We start from the raw sequence: 22891 nt of genomic DNA, 5'->3' as shown, positions 1-22891 counted from the left end.
TACCAATAGACCATATTGAATTCAGTGGCCCTGGCTTGCAATGGAGGCTCTTGCTGGGAATATCTTAAAAATATATTTTCATATGAAAAGTTTCTCCGCTTAAGCCTCGTATGCAAGTTAGTTAAAGCTCAATACCGAGAATACAAGTACTACTTATCCTTATTGAATTTGCGAAAATATCTAAGTTAACAACTAATTTCATTAGTAGCTATTAGCTTTTTTATATTGTCAAACCCTTTTTTCATGAGCCTGTGGCTTGGGGGTCTGGGAGACCACCCCCTGTGTATTTGACATTAAATAAATTACTTACTTACTTGCATCTCTTAACAAACGAAGAGAAGATGGGGAGACTGTGCACTTCGCATCTGCGTCGCTGTTTACTTACAAAGTGGTGGGAATATCTCATTCCGCCAATTACCACAAAAAGTGCAAAGTTTGTACCAATCTGAAATTTTGGTTTCTGACAGGGTCTAACGCAAAATTGTAGGATATAGAATATTGTGCCTTTGACGCAAGAATAATTTGAGTTCTCCACAGGTAGAAAATTTGTAGGAATTTGGCATTTCGTTTATATGGCCGCCAATGAGTTTTCTTAGACCTCGCTCAATCTCCATCAGATGAATGACGTATGTGCAAGATTCATCAAGGTCTTCTCTTTAGTTCTGATTGGTTCAAATGAAAAACATTTGGCGGACACAGCGTCAGTCATGCGACAATTACAAGTTATTTTTAATACAACTGTATCGAAAACTACACAACATGGCCCAGACTAGTAGCTTTCGAACATTCCCACGAATCTTTACTCTTACGTTTCGCACTATCCCCTTCCCATCAAATGTAGATTTCAAGCATTGCTGTCATTATATATACAGTGTTCTATACAAATTCATTCTTGTGCTGTTTAGCAGTGTTTCCAGATCGTCCGGTCAGATTTGTAAGTGTTATTTCTCGGGCATAAGAACGGCTACCCTTTAAAATTTTCCAGCAAATGTCAATTTTTTTTTTTTGCGATACCTTGGGCACGGCAGTCAGTCTAACGGAATATCATCCGTAACCACATCCTGTGGTTGCGCTGTTCTTGACTCCAGTCTGTTATTACCGGTGATCATCTGTATAAGCTGCGTCCCTGCACCAGCTGGTAAAACGTGACTCAGGTCGAAAGCATCTTCAGCAGTAAAATCGAGCATCCTCGATAATACAGTTTCATTATTTTCTTTTCCAATCCCTCCTTCTTTCAAAAGCCACTTCCACAATTCAGCTACACTTTTCAACCCATCGAGCATACGGCACCTCATGTTTGGTTCTGTACTCAGCAAAACTTTCAAGTAGACCGTGTTCCAGTTTATGTCCAACATTCTAGAGAAGTCTTCGACATCGAAATGAGCTTCCATTGCAATTTGCTTGAAATCGTGCACTATGGATGATTCCAGTGGGTCAAGAGTTTCAATTGACCTGCCTTCTGCATGATCGTTGAACGCAATATCGGTCAACTCCTTCCCGATGGCAAGAAACATACTTTTCAATTCATGGTATCGATAGCTAGTAAATGGACTATTTCCTTGATGGTCCACTTCCTTCTGCTTGTTTTGGGTTTCATCGCTTCCGGCTTCAGCAGCAGTCTGTTTCGTTTCTCCATGTGCATGGCCTCGTCTAGCAGTGGCATGTTTGGTAGAAGACGCTGGTTCATTCCCTGAAACCTTTGTCTCCTCACACTGTAGATTCTGGATAAGTTCCTTGGCAAATTGCACAGGATTTTCCATAATCCCCTTGACTGTTCCAGCCAATGATTCCAGAATCTCGGGGTCTTCAATGTAGTCAATGGAAAACAGGTTGTATGATCTCACAAAAAAGTGTGACAAATGCCTCTTTGTGAGAGCTTTCAGAAGGTTCCCAAAGAGCTTCATCAAGCATTCAGCTCTGTTGCTGTCGGTCCACGTATCGGCACCGGTTTCTTCTATCGTTTGCAGGAGAATGGTCTTCAGATGAAACGTGACCAAACCTTTTGGGTCTGTGGAAAGATAAGCCCGATGATATTTCTTCAGGCAGCGATAACACTGGCGGTGGACGTCGTTCATCTCTTGGCTTAACAGGTATTCTGCATGAGAAAATGAGATTCTGAAGTCACAGTCTGGATTGCCACCTTTCTTTGGGGGTTTGGCCACCAAGTGGAAACCTTCGTGAATTATTTTGCCGACTGTTTGAGGTGAGGGCCATTTGCGCTCTCGCATAATCCAGTCTTGTGCAACCTCGGGCCATCCTGAACACTTTAGTGCAGGTACATAATCTATTCCAGCGGTTAGGTGATGTTTTCGAGACTGTACCTCCTCCGTTTCGTTTTGTTCACTGCAGGGGTCTTCCTTTGAATTAGTGTACCCTTTCCTGAACAGGTGTTCATACAAGTATTCCACTGCATTTGCCCCGTTGGTTGTTTCATCTTCTTTATCTTCTTCTGGACCTTGTGCTAGATCTCTTGAAGCCACTTCTTCTTTGAGAGCCAAGGTTTGTTTTTCTTCTTTGAACTCCGTTTGAATACAACTGGTTGTTCCACCTTGTTTCTTTTTTCTGCCTTTTTCAATATCTTCGTTTACTTCAGTTAAATGTGTAGTCATCATTTTGTTTTGTAACTGTTCAGAATTCTCCGGCCATTCTCTTGCTGATGAGTGACTTGAAGCAGAATTTATGTCCGCTGGAGGCAGGGTAAAGTCAACGGTTAAAGCTGGGCTATTGCTGGCATCTTTGAAGTCGGAAGTGAATAGATGCGGAGATGAACGGTTATTGCGTGACATCGATCTAAAGAGAGCAGGAAGTGCGTCATCTAAATCGCCATAAATCAGCTCGTGTGAATTTTTCACGGCTGAAGTGGACAGGTAGCTTGTGTCTTTCACACAGCAAAACTTGAACACAGGGTGGTCCACACCTTTGATTCTGACGTGTACTGGATGCTCAGGTAAATACTCTATCAGTTCTTTGTGGATCAGCAAATTGTCGGACTCTGGAAAGACCATAATATCCACATCTCCAACATCATCGGGTTCGTCGGACTTTAGATCTTCAGCTGCGCTTCCATAAGGTCGAAATACGACGAGATTGCCAGATACCTTACTCCAAACGTCTGAGTACAGATGAAACACGATGTTCCAGAAATTTCCGTCTGTTTGCTTCCATCTTTGAGATTCCTTTCCTGGCTCTCCCAGGGACTTGATAATATCGTTTAGTTCTTTGGTTTCGTCTTCCCCTCGTACCGCACTCATTTCATCAAATTCAAATGTTCCTTACTTCCAACAGCTTTCCAATGTTATTGCTGTTGGAAAGTGAAATTGTGGAGCAAAGTACTTTTACAGCAAAACGTTTCAACGACTTGGAACTGAAAACATTTCGTCGCTTCGGTGCAGCATGTTAGTCGATACTTGATTTTGGTCACGTGGTAAACCCGTGACAAACTAAACTGAAAGCATAATTATAATATCCTCTATTAGAGGTTACAAGGTGACTGAAGTGGCCGAAACCAAAGGATATACACGAATCTTATATGCGTGGTCGATCTGTCAACGATTCCCTCGCTACTAATTATCTCTACACCAGACAAATGTTCTCGTTTTAACCAGTACAAACCGTCATATAGCATCTGTTGCATTATGATTAAATTTGTCCATGCAACCATGACTGTAGTTTCGAAAACGTTTAATCAAAAGGAACATAATTCGTTTACATATTCAACTTCTTTTGTTTTTGTCCTTCATACAATGCTGCAAGGACAGGTTCAGAAATAATCCCTGTTTAAACTACCCCGCATGTCATTAATCTGATGCAAGGTACTGAAATAACCGAATCGTTAAATTTCCTGCATAGACCTGCATAGAGAAAATTTTTGGAAAATGTTCAAATTTAGATTACTACATTTCACGCGTCATGGATCCTATCTTAAATTATTCTATAAACTCTGTTTACATTTTGTCGACTATACGTCATTAACGTCAGGGTTGATTTAACTACACTCCACGGCTATTCTCGGAAACCGAAAGTTCAAATTGCTATACTGAATTTCCATTTGTGGCCAGTGGAAATTTGTAAAGTGGACATTTTTTAAGTCCTCTCACTGTTCTCTTAAATCGTGAAATGGCTGTAACTCAAGAAGTTGTGGAAACCCAAGAGCTGAACTTCATCTCCAAAACACTTGGGGAGCGAGAACAGGGTGGAAGGAAGACACAGAACCTACAAAATATATCATGGACAAAGTCTGGTGGTTATTCTCAAAGCTTTTGAATACAACGTCTGAAAATCGAGTCATGTTTCGACCTTATGGTATTTAAAGCCGGTGTCACGAGCCCTATGATATTGACAACGGGTTACTAAATGCGTTGTTTTCACTGATCTTGAAAAGGTGTTTGACACAATTGATCACGATGTAGTCACCCTCAAATAAGAACTGAAACAAAAACTGAACAAACAAAATCAACGCCAAAAAATGAGTATAAGCAGCTTAACGTTTTAACGGGATAGATGGGAAACAGTGTAATCAAGTGCTAACAGAGTACACGTCAATTAAAATCAGTTCAAAGAACTAGTTATTTATAAATTAGGATACCCTTCTTCAAAGGAGAAGCACGTTTGTTGAAGTCCATTGTAGGTTGAATTGGTCGTTCCAGATGTAGTTAATTTTAACATTTAGAATCTATATGATGCCTAACAAGATAACTCTCGAGCGTTCAGGAGTAGATGTCACTTCCCTCCCAACTTTTTTTTTTGAAAATTTCTTTAGCTGCGTATACTTTGAGAGGCCAGGGCTTTCAGTAGCTGTAGCTCAGTTTCTTCTCAGCATCGGCTTTCTCGTCTAGCAATTTTGTCACCAGCCATTTTAAAAATCGTAGTTCGTTTAAGAACGATATAAAAAGTCCATATAAAATGCCATGAATTGTGTGCTGCAGTGCGGATAACGGCTTTTGTGACAGGAGATAACATTCAGCACAATATATTGTAACATTTTCGGAGCTTTTTCCTGGAGTGGAGGGGGTGGGTGTGGCTACTTGAGCAGGTTTAGGGAAGATATGTGCTGCCGCGGACTCCACACTGGGCCGGGTTCCGTTTTACAAGTGTTTTGCATTAAAAAAATACCACGTTTTAGAAACAGGCAATTTTCTTAAATGCCTTATTCACAACATTGTTACATGTTTATTTAAGTTTTAAAGCAGTTTAATAAAGCGTTCCTTCAAGGATTTTTAAAAGAGTATCCTTGATTGCCTTTGTTGGGAATTCTTTTATGGATTTTCCACATCTTTCACTCTCACCGTTTTCCACCTACTGCTGTACGACTCCCCTAAAAACATCTGCATGGAAGGCGATTTTCAACGCTTCCACCCTTTCCCTTCCACGCTCTTCCGATTTTTTTGGGAGGGAGGGGGGGAGGGGACAAATTTGGACATCTGTTGCTTTTCTGACACTGTAATCCTTGAGGTAACAGGCAGCAAAAGGAGGGCAATCGGTTACACATACGAATGCAAATGAAGCGCTGTGTCGTCATCATAACGGGCGAAGAATGAAGGCATTTAGCAGCCTCGTTCTAAGCGAGCGAGCCGAGCTGCCTGCCAGAGGTTTGGGACCAAGCGCGATGACGTCACGTGACGTCACATTCGGCCGCGTGCGCCAAATTTGGCTACGAAGCTGGACAAAAAAAGCGGGAATAGGACATTTTACGGCGAAAAAAGGTGCAAATTATCAACTGTAGCGATATTTTCTTTCCTCATCAAACACTAAAAGAACTTAATCAACGACCCGCAGATATGAATAGTAAGCGCGTGTACAGAGATTGAATCAACTGAAATTTCGAAGTACGTTTTTTCTTTTCTTTTCTGAAAACAGTTAATGCCCTCTAGTCTCGGTTTACGGTGGCGGCCTGGAACTGTATCTCACCAGCCTCTGATTCGTCTTTTGTAGTAAGCAGTCCTTTCCAGTGATTTTGTGTATTTTATTATAAATTACCGAAAGGTCGTTGTGAAGCTTCAAATTAAGCGATTGAGCTTCAGTTCTTGCCATCCTGTCCAAGCTACTTTACATTTGATGTCTCCAGTGTAACCATTCATTTGAATGATATTTAAGCAATAGAGGACTTTTTCCGTGTTTACATAGCCTCATCTAAACACGAGGGGGGTTGGGAGAAATCGAAACAGTTATGCAAACCCGAGACGCAGTCGAGGGTTTGCATAACTTTAAAGAATTCTCCCAACTCCCCGAGTGTTTAGATGAGGCTATGTAAACACGGAAAAAAGTCATCTATTGCTTTTATAAAACATTTCTACAAAAATAATTCGACAAATGAAGGGAAATTTTGTTTATTTCTTGATTGAAATAGATGTTCTCAGTACACGCTCTGGACAATCATTTTTACTACTAGCCAATGAAAACGCGCATTTGACAACACATGAACCAATCAAAATTTGTGTTATAAAAGTCAAAATCAAGTTGAAATTTGCGGCAAACGTCAGCGAGCCCCGTGTTGACGGCGATTTCAGCTTTGAATTCTCGTGAATCTTACAGAAAAATACCGAACATTCGGTGAAAACTAGAAGAAATGTTCAAAATATACGTTTCTGAAAGGAACGAACTTCAAGATGAGGAGTTTATTTAAGCTGAAAATGAATGTCATTGTGCATGGTCGCTCTTGAAAGTTACGTGAACTTGCCCGATGTGGCAGCCTGAGATGGCCGAGAAGTCGAGTCGCTCATCGTGCCTTGTGAAGTTTTGCTGTTTGGGAATCATAGCACAAGCAGCGGATCTAGACTGTGAAGTTGTTGCTGGTAATAGTAATCGTAGCAGTAGATTATTACGCTGAGAAAATCTAAGAGAAAATAAATTTTATACAAATTTGACAGCCAAAACACGGCAACCGGCCGTACAAAGTTTGATTTGAAACATTTATAGTCTGTAGCATATAGTTTTGTGTTCGTTTTCGTGTACATTTTTTGAATAAAGAATGTCTTTTAGAGAATTTTATTGTGGTTCTCAGATGCAAAAATTACCTTGAAAAAAGTTTACTGCGTATTTGTTGCATATTTTGTCGTCTTCATTTGAGCTCCCTCGACGAGGTCGTCTAGCGAGGCAGGCAAAGTGCTGTGGTTCTTCTTGCATTTGCTTTTTTTCCCTCGGGTTCAGGGGGAAGGAGATAGGCAAACCCCGATCAAAATTTTGGGAAATTTTTCACCATTTCCTTAACAGTTGTACTTGAAATTACTTTGCGAGTCTTGCGAAAGCTTTGAAATGTTTTCAAATTGTGCCAGGAGACACAGAAAGCGTGACGTCACAATCGTGTTTACATACTCTCATCTAAACACACCTATCGACCAATGAGAGCGCGCGTACTATCTCAAATATTTTATAAAGAGAAATGTCCTGTGTTTGCGTTTATTTTACAGAATAAGGTAGTTCAAACTCTCTGGAAGAAATATGAAGGTGTGACCATTCACATGAAAGCTATCGTCTAAGAAATACCTAAATGAAAGAACTTAGTTTGTTTGCCGTCACTTTTGAAATTCATACAATTGCATCAGGTACAAGGTGGATCAAACTTTTTTGATAAAATCCCAACGTAAGACCACTCAAATAAAAGCTACAGAGCAAAACGTTTCTGTGGTGCTGTTTATTATGCTCTATAGGGTAGTTCAAACTCTTGAGTCTGTGGATGAAATCCTAAAGTGTGACTATTCAAATGAAAGCTACTGAGCAGTACTTTCCTGTGGTTAAGTTTAGTATGCTGTTCAAGGTGCCTCTAACGTTTAAGTCTGTATATGAAATCATAAATTGTAACCATTCAAGTAAGAGCTACTGATCAGTACTTTCCTATAGTGCTGTTTATTATGCTGTACAAGGTGGTTCTAGCTTTTTATTCTGCGGTTGAAATCCTAAAGTGTGACCATTCAAATGAAAGCTACTGAGCAGTACTTTCCTTTGGTACACTTTGCTGTGCTGTACAAGGTGGTTATTACTTTTGGCTGTTATCTGCGGACCAGCTTGGTGTGACTATTCAGATGAAAGTTATTCAGCAGTACTTCCCAGAGGGATCTTTCTGTTTTACAGTATACTACAAAATAAAAATATTGGACTCTTTAAATTTTTTTTTACTTGATTGTTGTTGATAGTGGCAGTGACATGGCGGGGATTTGATGAAATTATGACACCCAAAACTTGTTTAATGCCAGACCTGTGTCGAGGTCAATCACACTGCTATTTACTATTCCATAATACGTTGTTCACGCTGGAGTTACAAGAGCGTGACTTCTTCAACCTTCTGTAATTGCAACCATGTTTCTTTACGGGAACTCAGTGAACTATACAGCCCTTGCATTGGGTGGATAATAAATTTGAATATATTCTTATGCGTGTCCATTAAACAATTTTGAAATGGTCTATGCTTATTTAATATGGGCTAAATGTGGTAACAACCATCTAGATGTAGCAGATATCATCTTATTCTGGAGAACAGGTTGAGTTCTGACTTGGATTCCTGTTATCAAAAAAAGTAAAGGGAAAAGAATTAACAATTTTGAGCAAAAATGGAGCGGTTTCCAGTTGAGTGTCGTAACACCAAACCAAAGTAATTACTCTGGCCAATCACAACAGATGTAAACAACACAACGAGCCAATCAGAATTCGAAGTAAATACATGTAACTGGCGCCAAGCGCGGGAAAACGCGGGCGGCGAAAACACGATTGGTTTTAGTTTTGGATTCTCATTGGTTGAGAAAGTGGCGCGAGTTTTGTTAACCAATCACAGAGCGTAGTAATGGAAAACCAAAGCAAACGCAAGTTCATATTAGTTAAAGGAGGATACAGCAAAAACATCGTCATGATCGTCACCATCGTAGTCATCATCATTATTATTTATGAACCGACAACAACAACAAAAACAACAAATAGTAAGTACCTTGTGAGAGCGTGCTTTGTTAAAAACATTCCAGAATCTAAGAGTTTCATCTCCCGCTCCAGTGACGATCGCTTCACCATCAGGAGACACGGCCTATTATTATCATGACATTAAAAACAACATTAGCTGTTAGACTTCAACCTCCTTTAACACTGATTGCTTGTGTTCAGTGCACTGCCAACAACCAAATCAATTTTAAAATCGTGGGCGTTTTTAGCTGCTGGAAGACACGTGCGATCTTTCCTTGTCTTCTTACACGAGGTCCGACAAAGTGGCGACGCATTTTATAACAAATGCGAGGAAATCAATAGTCCAATCGTCACAAAACTACCAAGGTTAAAAATATTTGGTATTCCTTACGTCCTTATCTGTCTCTCTGACAATAAAATTTTGTTCAACAATTTACAAGGGGCAAAACTTGATATAAATGCCTTGTCAACGTAGTTGCTTCAGTGTATGATAGGTAAACAATTCAACTCTCTACACATCTCTTTGACGTTTTAACTACCACAGCATTACAAAGGGAACGACACCCTCCAGTGAAGCAGCAACCAGCGAACACCCATCCCCCGCACCCAACCTCTTAAGCTTAAGGAAGGTGCCTACTATTGTTACTGCGCATACGTTCTGCGCATCTCGAGATACTCGGGTTTCCTATGGGTGGTGCCTACTAATACAGGGATAATTTTGCGCGCTTTAAAACTATACGGAGAAAGCAGAACTTAGCAAATGCTTTTGGTATCTCATAAGAAAATTGGGGGTAACCATGCATTTTTCAGAGATAATTAAGCTTCAATTTGGGAAAAAATCCCATACATTGCTTTATATTTTGGCGTTTTTTAGAGATATTATTGCTTAATTATCTCTGAGAAATGCGTGGTTACCCTCAATTTTCTTTTTGGATTCCAAGAGGCTTTGCTAAGATCTGTTTTTCCCGCATAGTCATAAGCCGCAAAAAAATACTTCGGTATTAGTAGGCACCGTCCTTAAGTTAGAGTAGGTTACACTTGCCAAGTCATTTCCTCACAAATGTCCCTTACATTTCCCTTTCAACTCAAAATTCCAAAGGGAAAGACACTCTAAAAGATGTGAAAATCCCCTACCCACATTTAAGACAGGGTGTACTTACAAGGTACAAAACTCGATATGAATGTCCGGTTAACTTGGCCACTTGAGTAAGTGACGGGTATTTCCATACTAGGATCTGGTTCTGTGAATAGCCATGTGTGCTAACCTAAAAGGAAATACATACAGATGACATCAAGACATAACCAACAAAGATGTGCGTTTACGTTCTGATTCTCCACAAAACCTTAAATGTGGTCATTTCACGTTGTTGTTTTGCAGAGGACGGCAAAGAAATATACCAAAATGTAAAACGCACGTGCAGAGCGATTGTTTTTTATCATTAAACCTATTGTTTTGCGGCGTTGTCGTTGCCGTCGCCGTTGTCGTTGCTTAAGCTCCCTAATGACTAGCAAAATACAACTACATGTACCCTAACCACTCACCAGCTCATTAGAATGTTTCGACCACGCTAAGTTGCAGACCTAAAATATGTAAGAAAATACACAGAAGTTGACTCCTTTACCAAGACTTTGTTTTCACACGTACGTCATTAATAGAAACGTGTTATGCAAGCCAATTGTAAATGCAACAACAAAGGGATTTCCTTAGTTAGGACCTTGTGGATGTACAAAACTGAACTTCCAAACACCCAATCCGAGTCCATTAATAGAATTTTAAACTTTGACCACTCAAATACAAGTAAGGGTCGAGCAATACTTTACTGTTGCGCTGTTTATTAAGCTACAAAAGAAACAAGAAGGTTCTAACTTTTGCTCAAGTCCATGGACGAAATTCTAAACTTAAAGGGCCAGTTATTTAAACAGAGTCTAACTTAGGCCGAGGTTTAAGACAATCAGTGGGCCTCCAAATTTGTTTATAAGTGGTTTATTTTAAGTAGATAAATACAGTAATTTTCTAGTCTGGGATGAAAGCCTTCTTGTTACTGTCAGCAGCAGACAATGTTTAGATATGACTGTTGGCAAAATTGAAAATGGCTTAGAACGTGGTTTTAATAACTGACCCATAGTGTGATCATTCACAAAAGTTTCCACATTAAAAAAGATCAAGGCCCCAGTTGTTCAAAGGGCGGATAACTTTACCCAGCGGATAATGTATTGTTTAGAGTACATTTTATCTGTTGGGTAGATTTATCAGCTCTTTGAACAATCAAGCCAGGTTTGGCTCTGCAAATTCACACATACAAAATATGCTTTAAGTAGTAGACCACGCAGAATACAACCAACCTGCTGTTTGACTTTAACGGTACTTTACAAAGCACAACTTTCTGTAAAATTTGGCCTTAAAATGTAGGTACTCTCAACAGTAGAAGGTTATAAAATCTATACCTGTGAGCCAGTGTCTACGCACTGCAGTGGCTGCCCAGTTAATGTGTTCCAGAATCTGATACATCTATCAGCTGTACCACCCCCTGAGGAAAGCAGGCCGTGCTACAGAAACAACAAAGTCCCAGTGCTGAGTACAGTAAAAACCCACAAGTAAGAACCTGGCGTGGATTTTTCCAAGTTAGCCTCACCAGGTTCTTATATCAATGGTGCTTAACAGAACTGTAGGCTATATAGGTTCATAAACAGGTTCTTATTTCTTGATAACAAAACACATACCGTAACCCAAGTTTAAAAAGAGAAAGAAAACTTTGTTGACGTGTGCTAATGTCATCCATAAAACATCCCATCAGGATATTTCACGTCCTAGTTGGCAGTGATGGCAAAGAAACGTACCAAAAAGTGTAATGCACGTGCAGAGTTGTTGTTTTGGTTATTAAACCTGTTGCTTATTTGACGTTATTGTTGCCTCTGCTGTTGTTGTTTCTAAAGCTCCCTAATAGCTGACATGCAGTGTATTACCAAAGCATCTGTGTATTAGGACGCACAGTCCTTAAAAATAATGAATAGGTGCCTGGAAAAAAGCCCTAAGTGACTTCTGATGAACTGCTACATTCTTCTGCCAAATTGCCTTGTATTCACTTGTGAAACAAAAGGAGAATTTGACCGTCCATCAAAAGTCACTTAGGGCCTTATTCCGCGCAGCCCTTCAATTCGATAAAAAGAAGGGTTACGAGGTAAATACCTGATGTGGTGACCAAGCTATGGCTTTGACGGCTGCTGAGTGTTCACCGTACTGTTGCTCAGGAGACAAGTTGGACAAGCTCCACACTAACAGCTTGTTATCATTACCACCCGATGCAAGATGCTGATGGTCTGGGGACCACTTCAGTCCACACACCTGTTGAAGAGTTGAGCATAAATAGGGGGTATTACTGATTTTACAAAAACTGTCAAAATTCTTGCATGCTAAATGGCTCGTAGCTATTTTCTATAAGAGTACAGACAATCAAACATGATGCCAGAGGTAACATGTATGCTTTCTCAACGGAAAATAAAGCCAATTCCGTTTGTACTTTTTCCATGTTTTCTACGGTCTATTTAACAATTATTCCAGTGACTCACACGCGTTGGATATGAGATGATAGATAGCCAACGAGGCGCGTAGCGCCGAGTTGGCTATAATCATCTCATATCCAACAGGCGCGAGTGGAATAATGGTTTTATTAAAAGCAATCAAGTAATATTTGTAGGCCTTGCTGATTTCCTTTTCAAAAGCAACCAGAAAACAATTTATGGTCGCTACTTCTCCGGTATGGTATAATGGCTCATATACCATGGCCGCTAAGCCAATCAAAACCCTGGAATTGCATTATACAATGATCCAGTTTTTAATAAACTCTTATATAGATAAAATGACACCATAAAATGTTCAAAACTTGGCAGTGAAACCATTCGCCTGCGGTGCATGGTCCTACTTGAGGTTTGGACATTTAATGACGACATTTTATGGTCTGTAAGAGTGTAGACCAAAGAAAACTGCTGTTAAGTAGACTATAGCCTGTGTAGCACGCTTTTCTATAGGTTGATGCAGAAAAGTTGAACCTTGAGTTCCAATTTTTCATAAGATCAAAAAGGTAAAAAATCCCATAAAACCCCATGGAAACAATTACTGCACTGAACCACTTATTTTCAATAAATAAAAAGCAATGATGAATGGATTACAGAAAAGACAGTTTTAAGATAAAATGTACACTTCCCATTTTAAGAAAACACCTGAGATTATGAGCTTTAAAATACCTCTTGCCTGTGGCCAATGAGTCTTCTCTCTACTGGATTAGGAGTTCGAACATCACGTTGCAGAATGAGTCTATCTCTGCTGCCAGACGAGAGCATGTCTCCATTCCAAGCTAGAGCACCTTTAACAAATAACAAAAGTTTTAAAAAAATATTAATTTGACATCAGACCAATAATTATATCAGAATGTTTAATCACTGCCTTCATCTTAAACAGGAAATTCTGGTATAAAAGGGGCCTGGCCTGGCCATTCTCGGCTTCAGTTGTCAATCAACCTTCAGAACGTAAACAACTGACAAAACAAATGCATTTTTCTACTACTCCTGCTGATAAAATTGGCTTAGTTTTTGGAATAAACCCTGTTGACCAAATTAGAAACCGAGGCCTTTGTAACATTACTGTGATGTATTATGAAATTTTAAGACATATGTTTTCAGAAGATGCTTGAGTCAGCAATTTGTGACGTATGAACGACGTTTAAATTTGCATTGCACACCCACAAAGGTGTGAAAGGAAGGAGGGGCTTGCCGTTTTATAACAGAATTCTTGTTTAAGGAATGCTCTTCTCGTTAGAATGAAGTTCACATCAATTTTGGCAACCATGCACTTTACTTGCCTACTCTGGCAGTATGTCCTTCTATTGTTGACACTCGTTTCTGTGCACCAGCATCCCATATTTGAACCAGACCCTTGTGTGTCCCAACAGCAACAAGGCCACTCTGCAAGAGGACAGGAAAACAATTCTAAAACATTTTTGGCTATTTTATCAACAACACCAATAAAACATGGTGAAGGATCGTTGTCAACTAAACATCCTACTACTCAAAAAATGCATCAGTGCAGCTTGAGTGGGCTGCTTTGAACAAGAGAGAATGGGGGCCATATGCAAACAAATTACACACAAATACACACCCTTTCTGACCAAGAAACAGAAGTTACAGAGTCACCATCAGCCGCTAGATCACAGAGTTTTGTAACCTGTAAGATAAAACAAGATGGAAAATAACCCAATAAACAGCACTATTGGCATGACTGTGAAGGGATAAGTAGAGATGACCCAGGGCTGCCTTTTAATCCTTTGACCCTTAATATCAAAGAACAAATTCTCTTATCTTGTCCCCATACTCTTCTTCTAAAAGTAATGGGGAGAAGTTGTTAAAAACTTATATCAAGAAAATTCAGATTGGGTGATCATATCCTTAATTCTCATGACCTCAGGGGTTGAATAAGTATTGATATTACAAGGAGAAATTTGACGCTGATCACTGAACATTAGGGCTTAAAAAGGGTTAAAGGCCCAGTAACTTGTGACACCTGTTACGGCTGAGTAAAATGTACATGCATTTAATACTATTAAATAATAATTAACTATTTGAGGGGCCTTTGTTAGCTGCATGTCCTTTAGACTTAATGGACTAACAGAGCAATAAATAAACCCTCATTACTCGGCGGCCATGTAGAATCCCAGGGGAATAAAAAAAGTTTTGTTTTGACATGGCAAGCCTTGGCCAGACATGAATTCAGTGGAAGGCTTGCCGTGCAGAAACAAAGCTTCACATTATCCTGAGACTCAACATGGCTGCCATGTGATAAAGATCTATCTGTTGTGGGTAAGTGGATCAAAGCAACATCCATGTACAACTTTGTGAAAGTGCAGGGCCCAGTTGTTCAAAGCCCGATCAAGCTATTCCTGGGTTAACGTGAACTTTGATTTGAGTCCCTCTGTTTTGCCTTAATTTTTCCTTTACCATTAGCTTAAAATTTAACCTTTAAAAACATTCTTAACGAGCAAGATGAAAACCTCGCTTAACTTTTAATCATGGATTAGAATTTATCTGCTTTTGAACAACCAGGCCCAGGAGATCTGTACTGACGGCTCTACCGGGCCACATAGAGAATGTTATACCTGACTAGTGCACGCACTCCAGAGATAAACACATGTTCCCAAGCCAACACTTAGGATATTCTGTCCTGACCAGTCAACAAGGTTCAGATAAAAATCATCCTAGGACAGTAAGGAGAAGAAAGTTAATTTTTTTGTGAGATTCGTGTAACTACTGGGATGCTAGATTTCCAGTATTTTAAAAATTGAACATGTACATTATGTTGAGCACAATAGAATTATTGGTGGTTTGCATTGCGGCCATGTTGGTGTACAAAACAAAAGGAAATTTGCTCACACAGTTTGCATAAAAATGGAAGTTAGCTTCCAGAGGAGAAAAATCTTATTGTCCCTGTAAACCAACATGGCCGCCATGACGTCACACGCAACCAACAATAAAATACATGCAGTTTATGGCTGAAACAGTTGTGAAGAGTATACTATAGTTTTCAGAAACAACCAAAGTCTTCTTAATTTTCACTGAAGGACAAAAGATTCCATAAAGTTGCTAATAATCTATTCATAATTTTCTTTGGTCCACCAACTACAACATATACACGCACAAGGATTCAACGTAAGTGGTACCAGTTTTAGATAAACTTACCTGTAATTCGGGAGCATCTAAAACTTTGAATGGTATCTTGGAAATTTTTCTTGTAGACTAAAGAGGATAAAATGAAATCATTGGTATTGTATAAGATGTCAGAACTGGAATTTAAATCTTTTTTAAAATATCATTTATTGCACAAATGCTCCTACATGTACATGGTGACAATGCAAGAATAACAACAAAATATTGTCCAATTATTGTAAGCAATTGCCGAATATTATGCAATTACCAAAATGTTTGCACTAATATCACAGAACTGGCGAAGACAAAAATGTATACCTGTGCAAAGGAGTGATTGTCTGGGCAAATACAAGTACAGCTGTAAGAACTTTAAGTACTTTTAAGCACTTTTTTAGAAAAATTACATAATTATAAAAACTGGATAATTCGAGCGATTTGATTGGCTTAGCAGCCATGGTATATGAGCCATTATACCATGCCCGAGAAATAGACTATTAAATTGCCTTCTAATTGTTCTTACAGAGCTAAATCTGCAAAATCTAGCATTATTTCTTGATTGTTCCACTCACGCTTGTTGGATATGAGACGATTATAACCAACTCGGCACTACGCGCCTTGTTAGCTATCTAACATGTCATATCCAACGCGCGCTTGTGGAATAATTCTTTATTATATAAACTGACCTTTCTTGGCGATCTCAGAAGTCTTTGACTGTAAGAGAAAATATAAATGCACTGTTACAATATTGTACGAAAATTTCAGTCAGCATGTAGACACAAGACTTACCAATCAACAGCCAATAAATAAAATGATATTTAATATTATAGTTAGGGGAGGCCCGTAATGACATAAATATTATAAGCTTTTCTGGTTTGTAGTTTCTCACATTGTACAGTAACTTATTTTGTGTGGCAAAATAAAAATAAACTAAAATAAAAATATAATAACAAAGATCATCTTCTCATCGCAAAAGAAGCTATCATGGTACATGTAAAACGTCTTGAAAACGCAAGAGTGATTCACAGTACCTCTTTTTGCCAACAGGGGAGAGAGAATAAGAAGCAACCGATTCTGAATCGTCCTGTTTACTCCTCTTCACCTGATACTGAGCAAAAACATACAACAACAATCAAATATTTGAATGCAAAACTAGAATGATAAGATGCAAAGCAACAACCCAACACATCAAATTTTCGCAAACCTGAAAAATACTATGGATGTGGTTACTGTTACTGGACAACGCTCTTCTTTCCTCATGTGGCACTTCCTGAGAGGAAAAAACAGCGAGGAGGTATTATTTTCAAAGCACTGTACATACAGTTAGTATTTCCTAAAAAAACTGACTATTTGCTCATTTATGTTTGCAAGCCTCTTGGAGCCTCCTTGCTTGATTGGTTCTCGCTAACCATTTTATTAGATTGTTACAAGTTACAATACTCTTAATTTTATTATTATAGTTACATGTAAGTGCTCAAGGTCTATCACTTTTTACAGAACTTATGCAGTTACAATACAATACAATATGCCATTTAATAGACAGAGTACAGTTACATATACAGTCTGCGTAGTTCGCTTAATTCTGGCCTGCACTGTACCTTCTGTAGAAGCAGTATCTAGTCAGGCACACACTTAAAAGGGACAACCTATTACAGTGCACTATAGGGCTAGCAGTTTTCTCACTGTCAACTCATGCATTTTCCCAAAAATCAATCAAGTTAACATTATCAGGCACAATGCCTGACAGTGAACACATTAAAAATCTGGTCCCCATTTCATTTTAATTACATTTTATAACTTTCAACTTTCTTCTCACACAAGGCTGCCCAAAAAAATGCACTGGGTACCTAAATTTTCTACAGCAGCACCTAACACTTCACACATTGGGCTCCTAACTTCTCGCCTTTTGGCCTTGTGGGCTCCTTGAAATATTTCTTACTAGGTAACAGCCTTGTCATACAAACAGGTACATAATGTGACTGCCATGTAATGATTTATTATTCTGTCAAATAGTTATTGTCCAACACAACATAAAATAAAGAATTAAGAACAAGAGCACATGCTGAAGAACTGTATTGCAAAGTAGGCTAAAATACCTTAAGATCTTCAATTCCAGCACCAAGCAGTTCGTTCTTTAAAAGACACTGATATGCCATACCCTCTGAAAAATGACATTGCCAGAAACCATGTTTATAATGCTTACTTGGAGAGAGATTGCCTCAAACAAACTATTAAGCACATACACATGTTTGGTTTTATCAAGAGAACTGACAAGTAAACGTAATTTGGCCACCGTAAAAAGATTTGAGCGTTGATGTCTTGAGCATTAGTCCCTTATCAGAGGGAATCAACTCTGACAAAGGGCTAACGCTCGAAACCTCAGCACTCAAATCTCTGTATGGTGTCCAAATTACCCTATCAACTCTGTTCGTTTCCACTCCCAATCGATCAGTACTACTTGTAGTTTTGTTTATTTTAAGCTTGTTGATTTAAAGTTCTATTAGCCTGCGTGGCAGGCGCTAGAAAGGGGAAGGGAGAGGGGAAAATCAGGGGCGCGAGAATCGCGCGGCGCAAGGGAGAGGGGAAAAGGAAGCACCTGCAGCGAACCCATTGTTTATTTCGTCTCGCCCCCTCATTAATATGCAAACGGGCAACATTTGCGACCATCTGCCTGTCAAATGCCAGCCAATAGAAATATTGCTTACTTTTCGCGGGAACCAAGAGCGCGCGAAATAATGGAGAAACACTAAGCGGTATGGCCGATCGAAAAGAATTGAAAACTGTAAAAAGAGGTCGCCCTAATAAAGAATATTGTGCAAACGACGTCTGAAGAGTATGTGAAACCAACCTGAGGGTCAAGTACGGCAGCACTAGGGCAAAATCTTTTGTGAATCTTTTCAAGCCGTCTTTAAGAGACGAGTCGTTTCGCGTTGTGTGGTCTGAACATCTTAAGAATATAGCGGGAATTACGGTTAATGACTCTGTGAGGTCTTCGCAACTTGCCTGTAATGTCTGCCTCCGGAAAATCAAAAAATCTTTGAGAACTCCTTTTTCCCCTTTCCCTCGCGCCGCGCGTTTCTCGCGTGCCTGATTTTCCCCTCTCCCTTCCCCTTTCTAGCGCCTGCCACGCAGGCTAAAGTTTTATTGGACTGGTCTGAAGTCAATTTTGAAACTACAGCAAATCATGGAATAATAAAAAAAAGTCATACCCCTTATGAAAGACTAAGAAAAATATTAATTTTGTTAACTACAAACTTTAATTTTTGGGAACTTAATGCACAGTACAATACAAGAACATTTTATACAATTTCTACCTTTCGAATCCACACTGGCATCTCTGTAAAGGAAAAAAATTTTATTAGATTTAACCAAATAGATGAAGCATAAGAAGATTACCCCCAAAAGATTCAAGCATACAGTATCTAAAATCTGCGGTGGCAGGAACATGTACATGTTTGCATATGCCATATCAAACAGCTGCAGTCCAGATGTTTCAGATTCTGCCATAGCTTTTTGCATTTGACATAGGAAGAATGCACTCCTAATACAGATTGGAGTCAAGATTGTATGGGACAACGTTGATTGCTGGAATGAATGGATGGATCTCTGCGGATTTTTTTGCAGGGGCGGATGACATCACAAAGGAGAGAGCCTGGGATTGAGATCATCGAATGCACTCCCTAATCTTTGATTATTACTAGTATAGTATGTTTTAGATTGCACATAGATACTGAGTTTATGATGATTTTTCCCTATTTTAATAGCTTTTAATAATATTATTTTATTATTTCTGTTTATTTCACTTTTTACAGGGTCATTTCTGAAAACCACTACTCGTGACATACACACACGCTTTAAAGAATATTATTATTAATGTTTGAGAGGCAACTTCTGGAACAGTTACAAAATTCCAAAGAACTAAGAAATGCATTTACTTATTGACCATAGGGGAACTCAGACGCATGTATAAGTTTGTCTCAATAATGACTGACCTTGCTACTGCTGTACTCTTGGTTGGGTCATTGTTTTCCTGGAGAAAATAACATTCAAGTACAAGTTAGATGATTAATAGTTTATAAACAATACACTGTACATACAACGTGCAAATGAAAATGAAATGTTCAACAAACTATATATATCAGGTATGTCCCTAAGATTTCAAGTTGCTGGATAAATACAACAAATAAGCGGGGAATCAAACAGCTAGGAATTTCTTTTGGTTCTATTTTTCTTCTATTTTCCTATGAAAATAGCCGGGGCCACGTTCTTAGTAACCGGGGGAAATCCCCGGCTCCCGCCTCTTAATGACAGCCCTGTATATCTTTATTTATTTCACCATTAAGTGTACATTAAATTTATAACATACATTAAATGTATAAATACAGAGAAATGCAACTACTTTTTACTAAATACACTGAACCATGGGTAGCGAAAGCTAATCAAAGCGGGCAGAGTAAGACAAGAAGAAGATACAATAAAATTATAAATTATTTAAGTAATTTCTGAGAAGTGTTGTACATCAAATTATTTTGACATAATAAAATGTCAACATGTTTCAAATGAATGTTCTCTTTTATTTAACATTAAACATCCCGCAAGAAGCCCTCATAATCTATTACATTACTTCAAATCACAAACCTGAACTAAATTGAAATTAAGTTGCCATGCTGGACTATTGCGACTTGGAATAAACCTAAAAACAAAATAAACAAAAAGAAATAAACAATAATATTATTGTTATGAGAATGTGGAAATTTGAACAGCTGTAGTTATATCAAAGTACTCGTACATTGTACAGGCATGGATATCTTATAAAAGATAATTAAGTGCTTTCAGATTTTTTAGCAAGAATTAAAATACAGTATGTATACCCATTAAGTGAAGAAGGTGGTTCCGATTGAGATTTCAGATGCAGAAAATTTGATGACTGAGCATGAGAAAGTTTATCAGATCTAAGCTTTTCACGGGTGGTATTGCAGAACAAAAATCTTCCACCTGTTGTCCTGTCCAAGACGAGTACATGTACATGTACATGTTTATCTTGGGCAAGTCAATTTTGGAAGTAAATACACTTGTCCAGCAAAAAGAGTGAAGTGTTCCACAGAAAAAACTAATAAGGCTAGCTTGTGTTTCGCAGAAAGTTTTTGAAGCATCTAACAACGTTTCTTCACAAATCTTCTTTCATGAAACACATCAGGTTTCATGCTGTTACTTTCCTGTAATCATTGTAAATGGCCAGCAGTGTTTGCTTTTCTGATGATCTGCAGTATATGTAGCAAACAAAAATCTCTTGTAAACATACACTTCTGAAACAAGTCACGTCAAGTCACAAATCTTGCACACCAAAATTTTTTAATCAAATTGGGACTTTTGTTTTTATGGCATGACAAAAGTCAGATCTATTATTAAACTGACCAAATTACCACTTCACCAAATTGTATACCACCCCAATGCTTGTTTTGGGACAAGTGAATCCCACTGTTGGAGAATTATGATCTGAGTGACTTTTTGCCCTGCATTGTATTACACATATTTCAAAGTTAACATTTTTTCCAATCTGAAGTTATCAATTTAGCATTGTTACTCTGCTCTCACCTATCTCCATATTTTTCTCTGCTAGGAGAATTCACTGGACTTGAATGAGGTGAACTAAAATGCCTTACTCCGCTGAAACAGGGCTGTAAAAAAATACACTCAGTCATTTAACAATAAATTATCCTGCAAAATTGTGCAGAACATCACCAGTGACACTTGGCTAAAATCAGGGGATATTACACAAGATTGAGCAGGTTAATTGTTTAATTCTTCAACACATTGATAACAAAGCACAGTTTTATTGCAGAAAAGCTGGAGACAATCTTTATTTTGGCATTTTTTCCGCGACACACAAAAACACGTTTATCGCAGGCTATCTGTTGACTATGGAAAACGAATATTCAGTGCACCATGACCATATTTGGGCAGCGTTACAATGTGTTGACTAATAATAGAGGATGACAATTAAAATGAGGTTACACAAAATAACAATTTAGGGAGTGGTGAACTTTGACGGTATAAAATGAGTGTTTTCATCATCCCGGTACGACTTGCTGTCCAGTCCGGATGAAATCTTTCCTCCAGCTGTTTATCAAAACTGTTTTTTTTCTCTGACTTGTGGGTACAAACTTTATTCTGGCACAACATGGTTCAAACAAAACAGAATACGAAACAACATTATATACCACATTTAACCCATTAGGTATGAGTTTTGTACCAGAATGAGAAACTTTGTCACTCTAGTACTATTGCTCATACCTACAGTGTAATGTGTATGTGACATTTTGGGCCAATGTTTCATGAAAACAGGGCTATAAACTGGGATTATTAAACTTGTACCGGTTCAAGGTACCTATAACAGCAGCCTAATCCTCTAACCCTTGAATGGGGACACTTTCTCGCTTACTTTTTTGTTTTACTAAAATAATAATAATTTTATACTCACAGAATTTGAAAGAGGGCTACGTCCATTTGGTTGCCGAAGAAGTCTTCTTTCATATTCTGGATCCATTGTCAGCTGTTTTGTAGCTTCTCAGATATTACAATATCCTTCTGTTAAGTATGCTATTTGGCTGCCTTGGAGATAAATCTTGTTCACATAGCATACACCATCCACTGAACTGTCAATTAAGTGTGTCTTCAAAGGCAACCAGAATTAAAATTCATGTGTCTCAATGTGAAAGTAAGAGGATATTATCTTTGCAAAACTTGCTTCAGACCATAGATTGTTACACACTTCACTCTTAAACTTTATATCTAGCGGTGATACAGTTACACTGCTTGGTTGTTCAGTTCCGGCCTGGCTCAAGGCAAAAACATAAACATGTCGTTGGGAAGAATGCAAACTTTGTCTTGAAGCAATAGCCTTTAAGTCTGGGTTAAAAATATCGTCAGTGGCATCATTTCTAATACAACTTCGGCTCCTCTAAGGCTATGTTGTCGAGGGGAGGTTATGAAGAACGAAAATCGAATAATTTCGAAAGCAAACGTTTTTCCTCTCGAGTGAAGCTTGCATCCAAATGTTCCAGAGATAAAACAAGGCAAACCATGCGCTGTCCTGTGTCAAGTTCTTCGTCGAAAGGAACAAAGGGTCTCCAAGCTGGGTTGAATAAAGGAAGGTAGCCAAACGTGTGAGAACTTTATCGGTTGCACGTGCTCGTTGCTTTGAAAGTTGGAATTTTCAAATTCAACCGAACAGAGTTTTGTTGCTTTTGACGCTTTCAACCGACATCCGGGATGTCACAAGACAAAGAAAAGAAGATAGGAGACTGGGAATGATTGT

General features: G+C 38.6%; 2 protein-coding genes across 2 annotated transcripts; both read right to left on the bottom strand.

Annotated features, from left to right (window-relative positions):
- Positions 1-3583, bottom strand: LOC146468664 (uncharacterized). Its single transcript, XM_085124434.1, has 2 exons — positions 311-3583; positions 1-192 (listed from the first exon to the last, which is right to left on the bottom strand). Exon 1 carries the CDS (start codon positions 3249-3251, stop codon positions 1029-1031), a length of 2223 nt encoding a protein of 740 aa, XP_084980560.1. The 5' UTR covers positions 3252-3583; the 3' UTR covers positions 1-192; positions 311-1028.
- Positions 3584-7381: 3798 nt separating this feature from the next.
- LOC146468663 (fizzy-related protein homolog) lies at positions 7382-22842 on the bottom strand. Its single transcript, XM_085124451.1, has 20 exons — positions 22055-22842; positions 21169-21251; positions 20212-20266; positions 19566-19603; positions 18888-18910; positions 17670-17734; positions 16778-16843; positions 16605-16681; positions 16260-16287; positions 15610-15666; positions 15030-15128; positions 14036-14101; positions 13740-13842; positions 13126-13244; positions 12071-12226; positions 11329-11430; positions 10426-10464; positions 10044-10148; positions 8915-9007; positions 7382-8494 (listed from the first exon to the last, which is right to left on the bottom strand). Exons 1-20 carry the CDS (start codon positions 22118-22120, stop codon positions 8453-8455), a joined length of 1482 nt encoding a protein of 493 aa, XP_084980577.1. The 5' UTR covers positions 22121-22842; the 3' UTR covers positions 7382-8452.
- Between the last annotated feature and the right edge of the window lie 49 nt (positions 22843-22891).

This window comes from Pavona decussata, unplaced genomic scaffold (assembly GCF_977016875.1).
Source record: "Pavona decussata unplaced genomic scaffold, jaPavDecu1.1 SCAFFOLD_130, whole genome shotgun sequence".
Taxonomy (NCBI): Eukaryota; Metazoa; Cnidaria; class Anthozoa; order Scleractinia; family Agariciidae; genus Pavona; species Pavona decussata.
The sequence above is the reverse complement of the archived record's forward strand: the minus strand, read 5'-3'. Positions and strand labels throughout refer to the sequence as shown.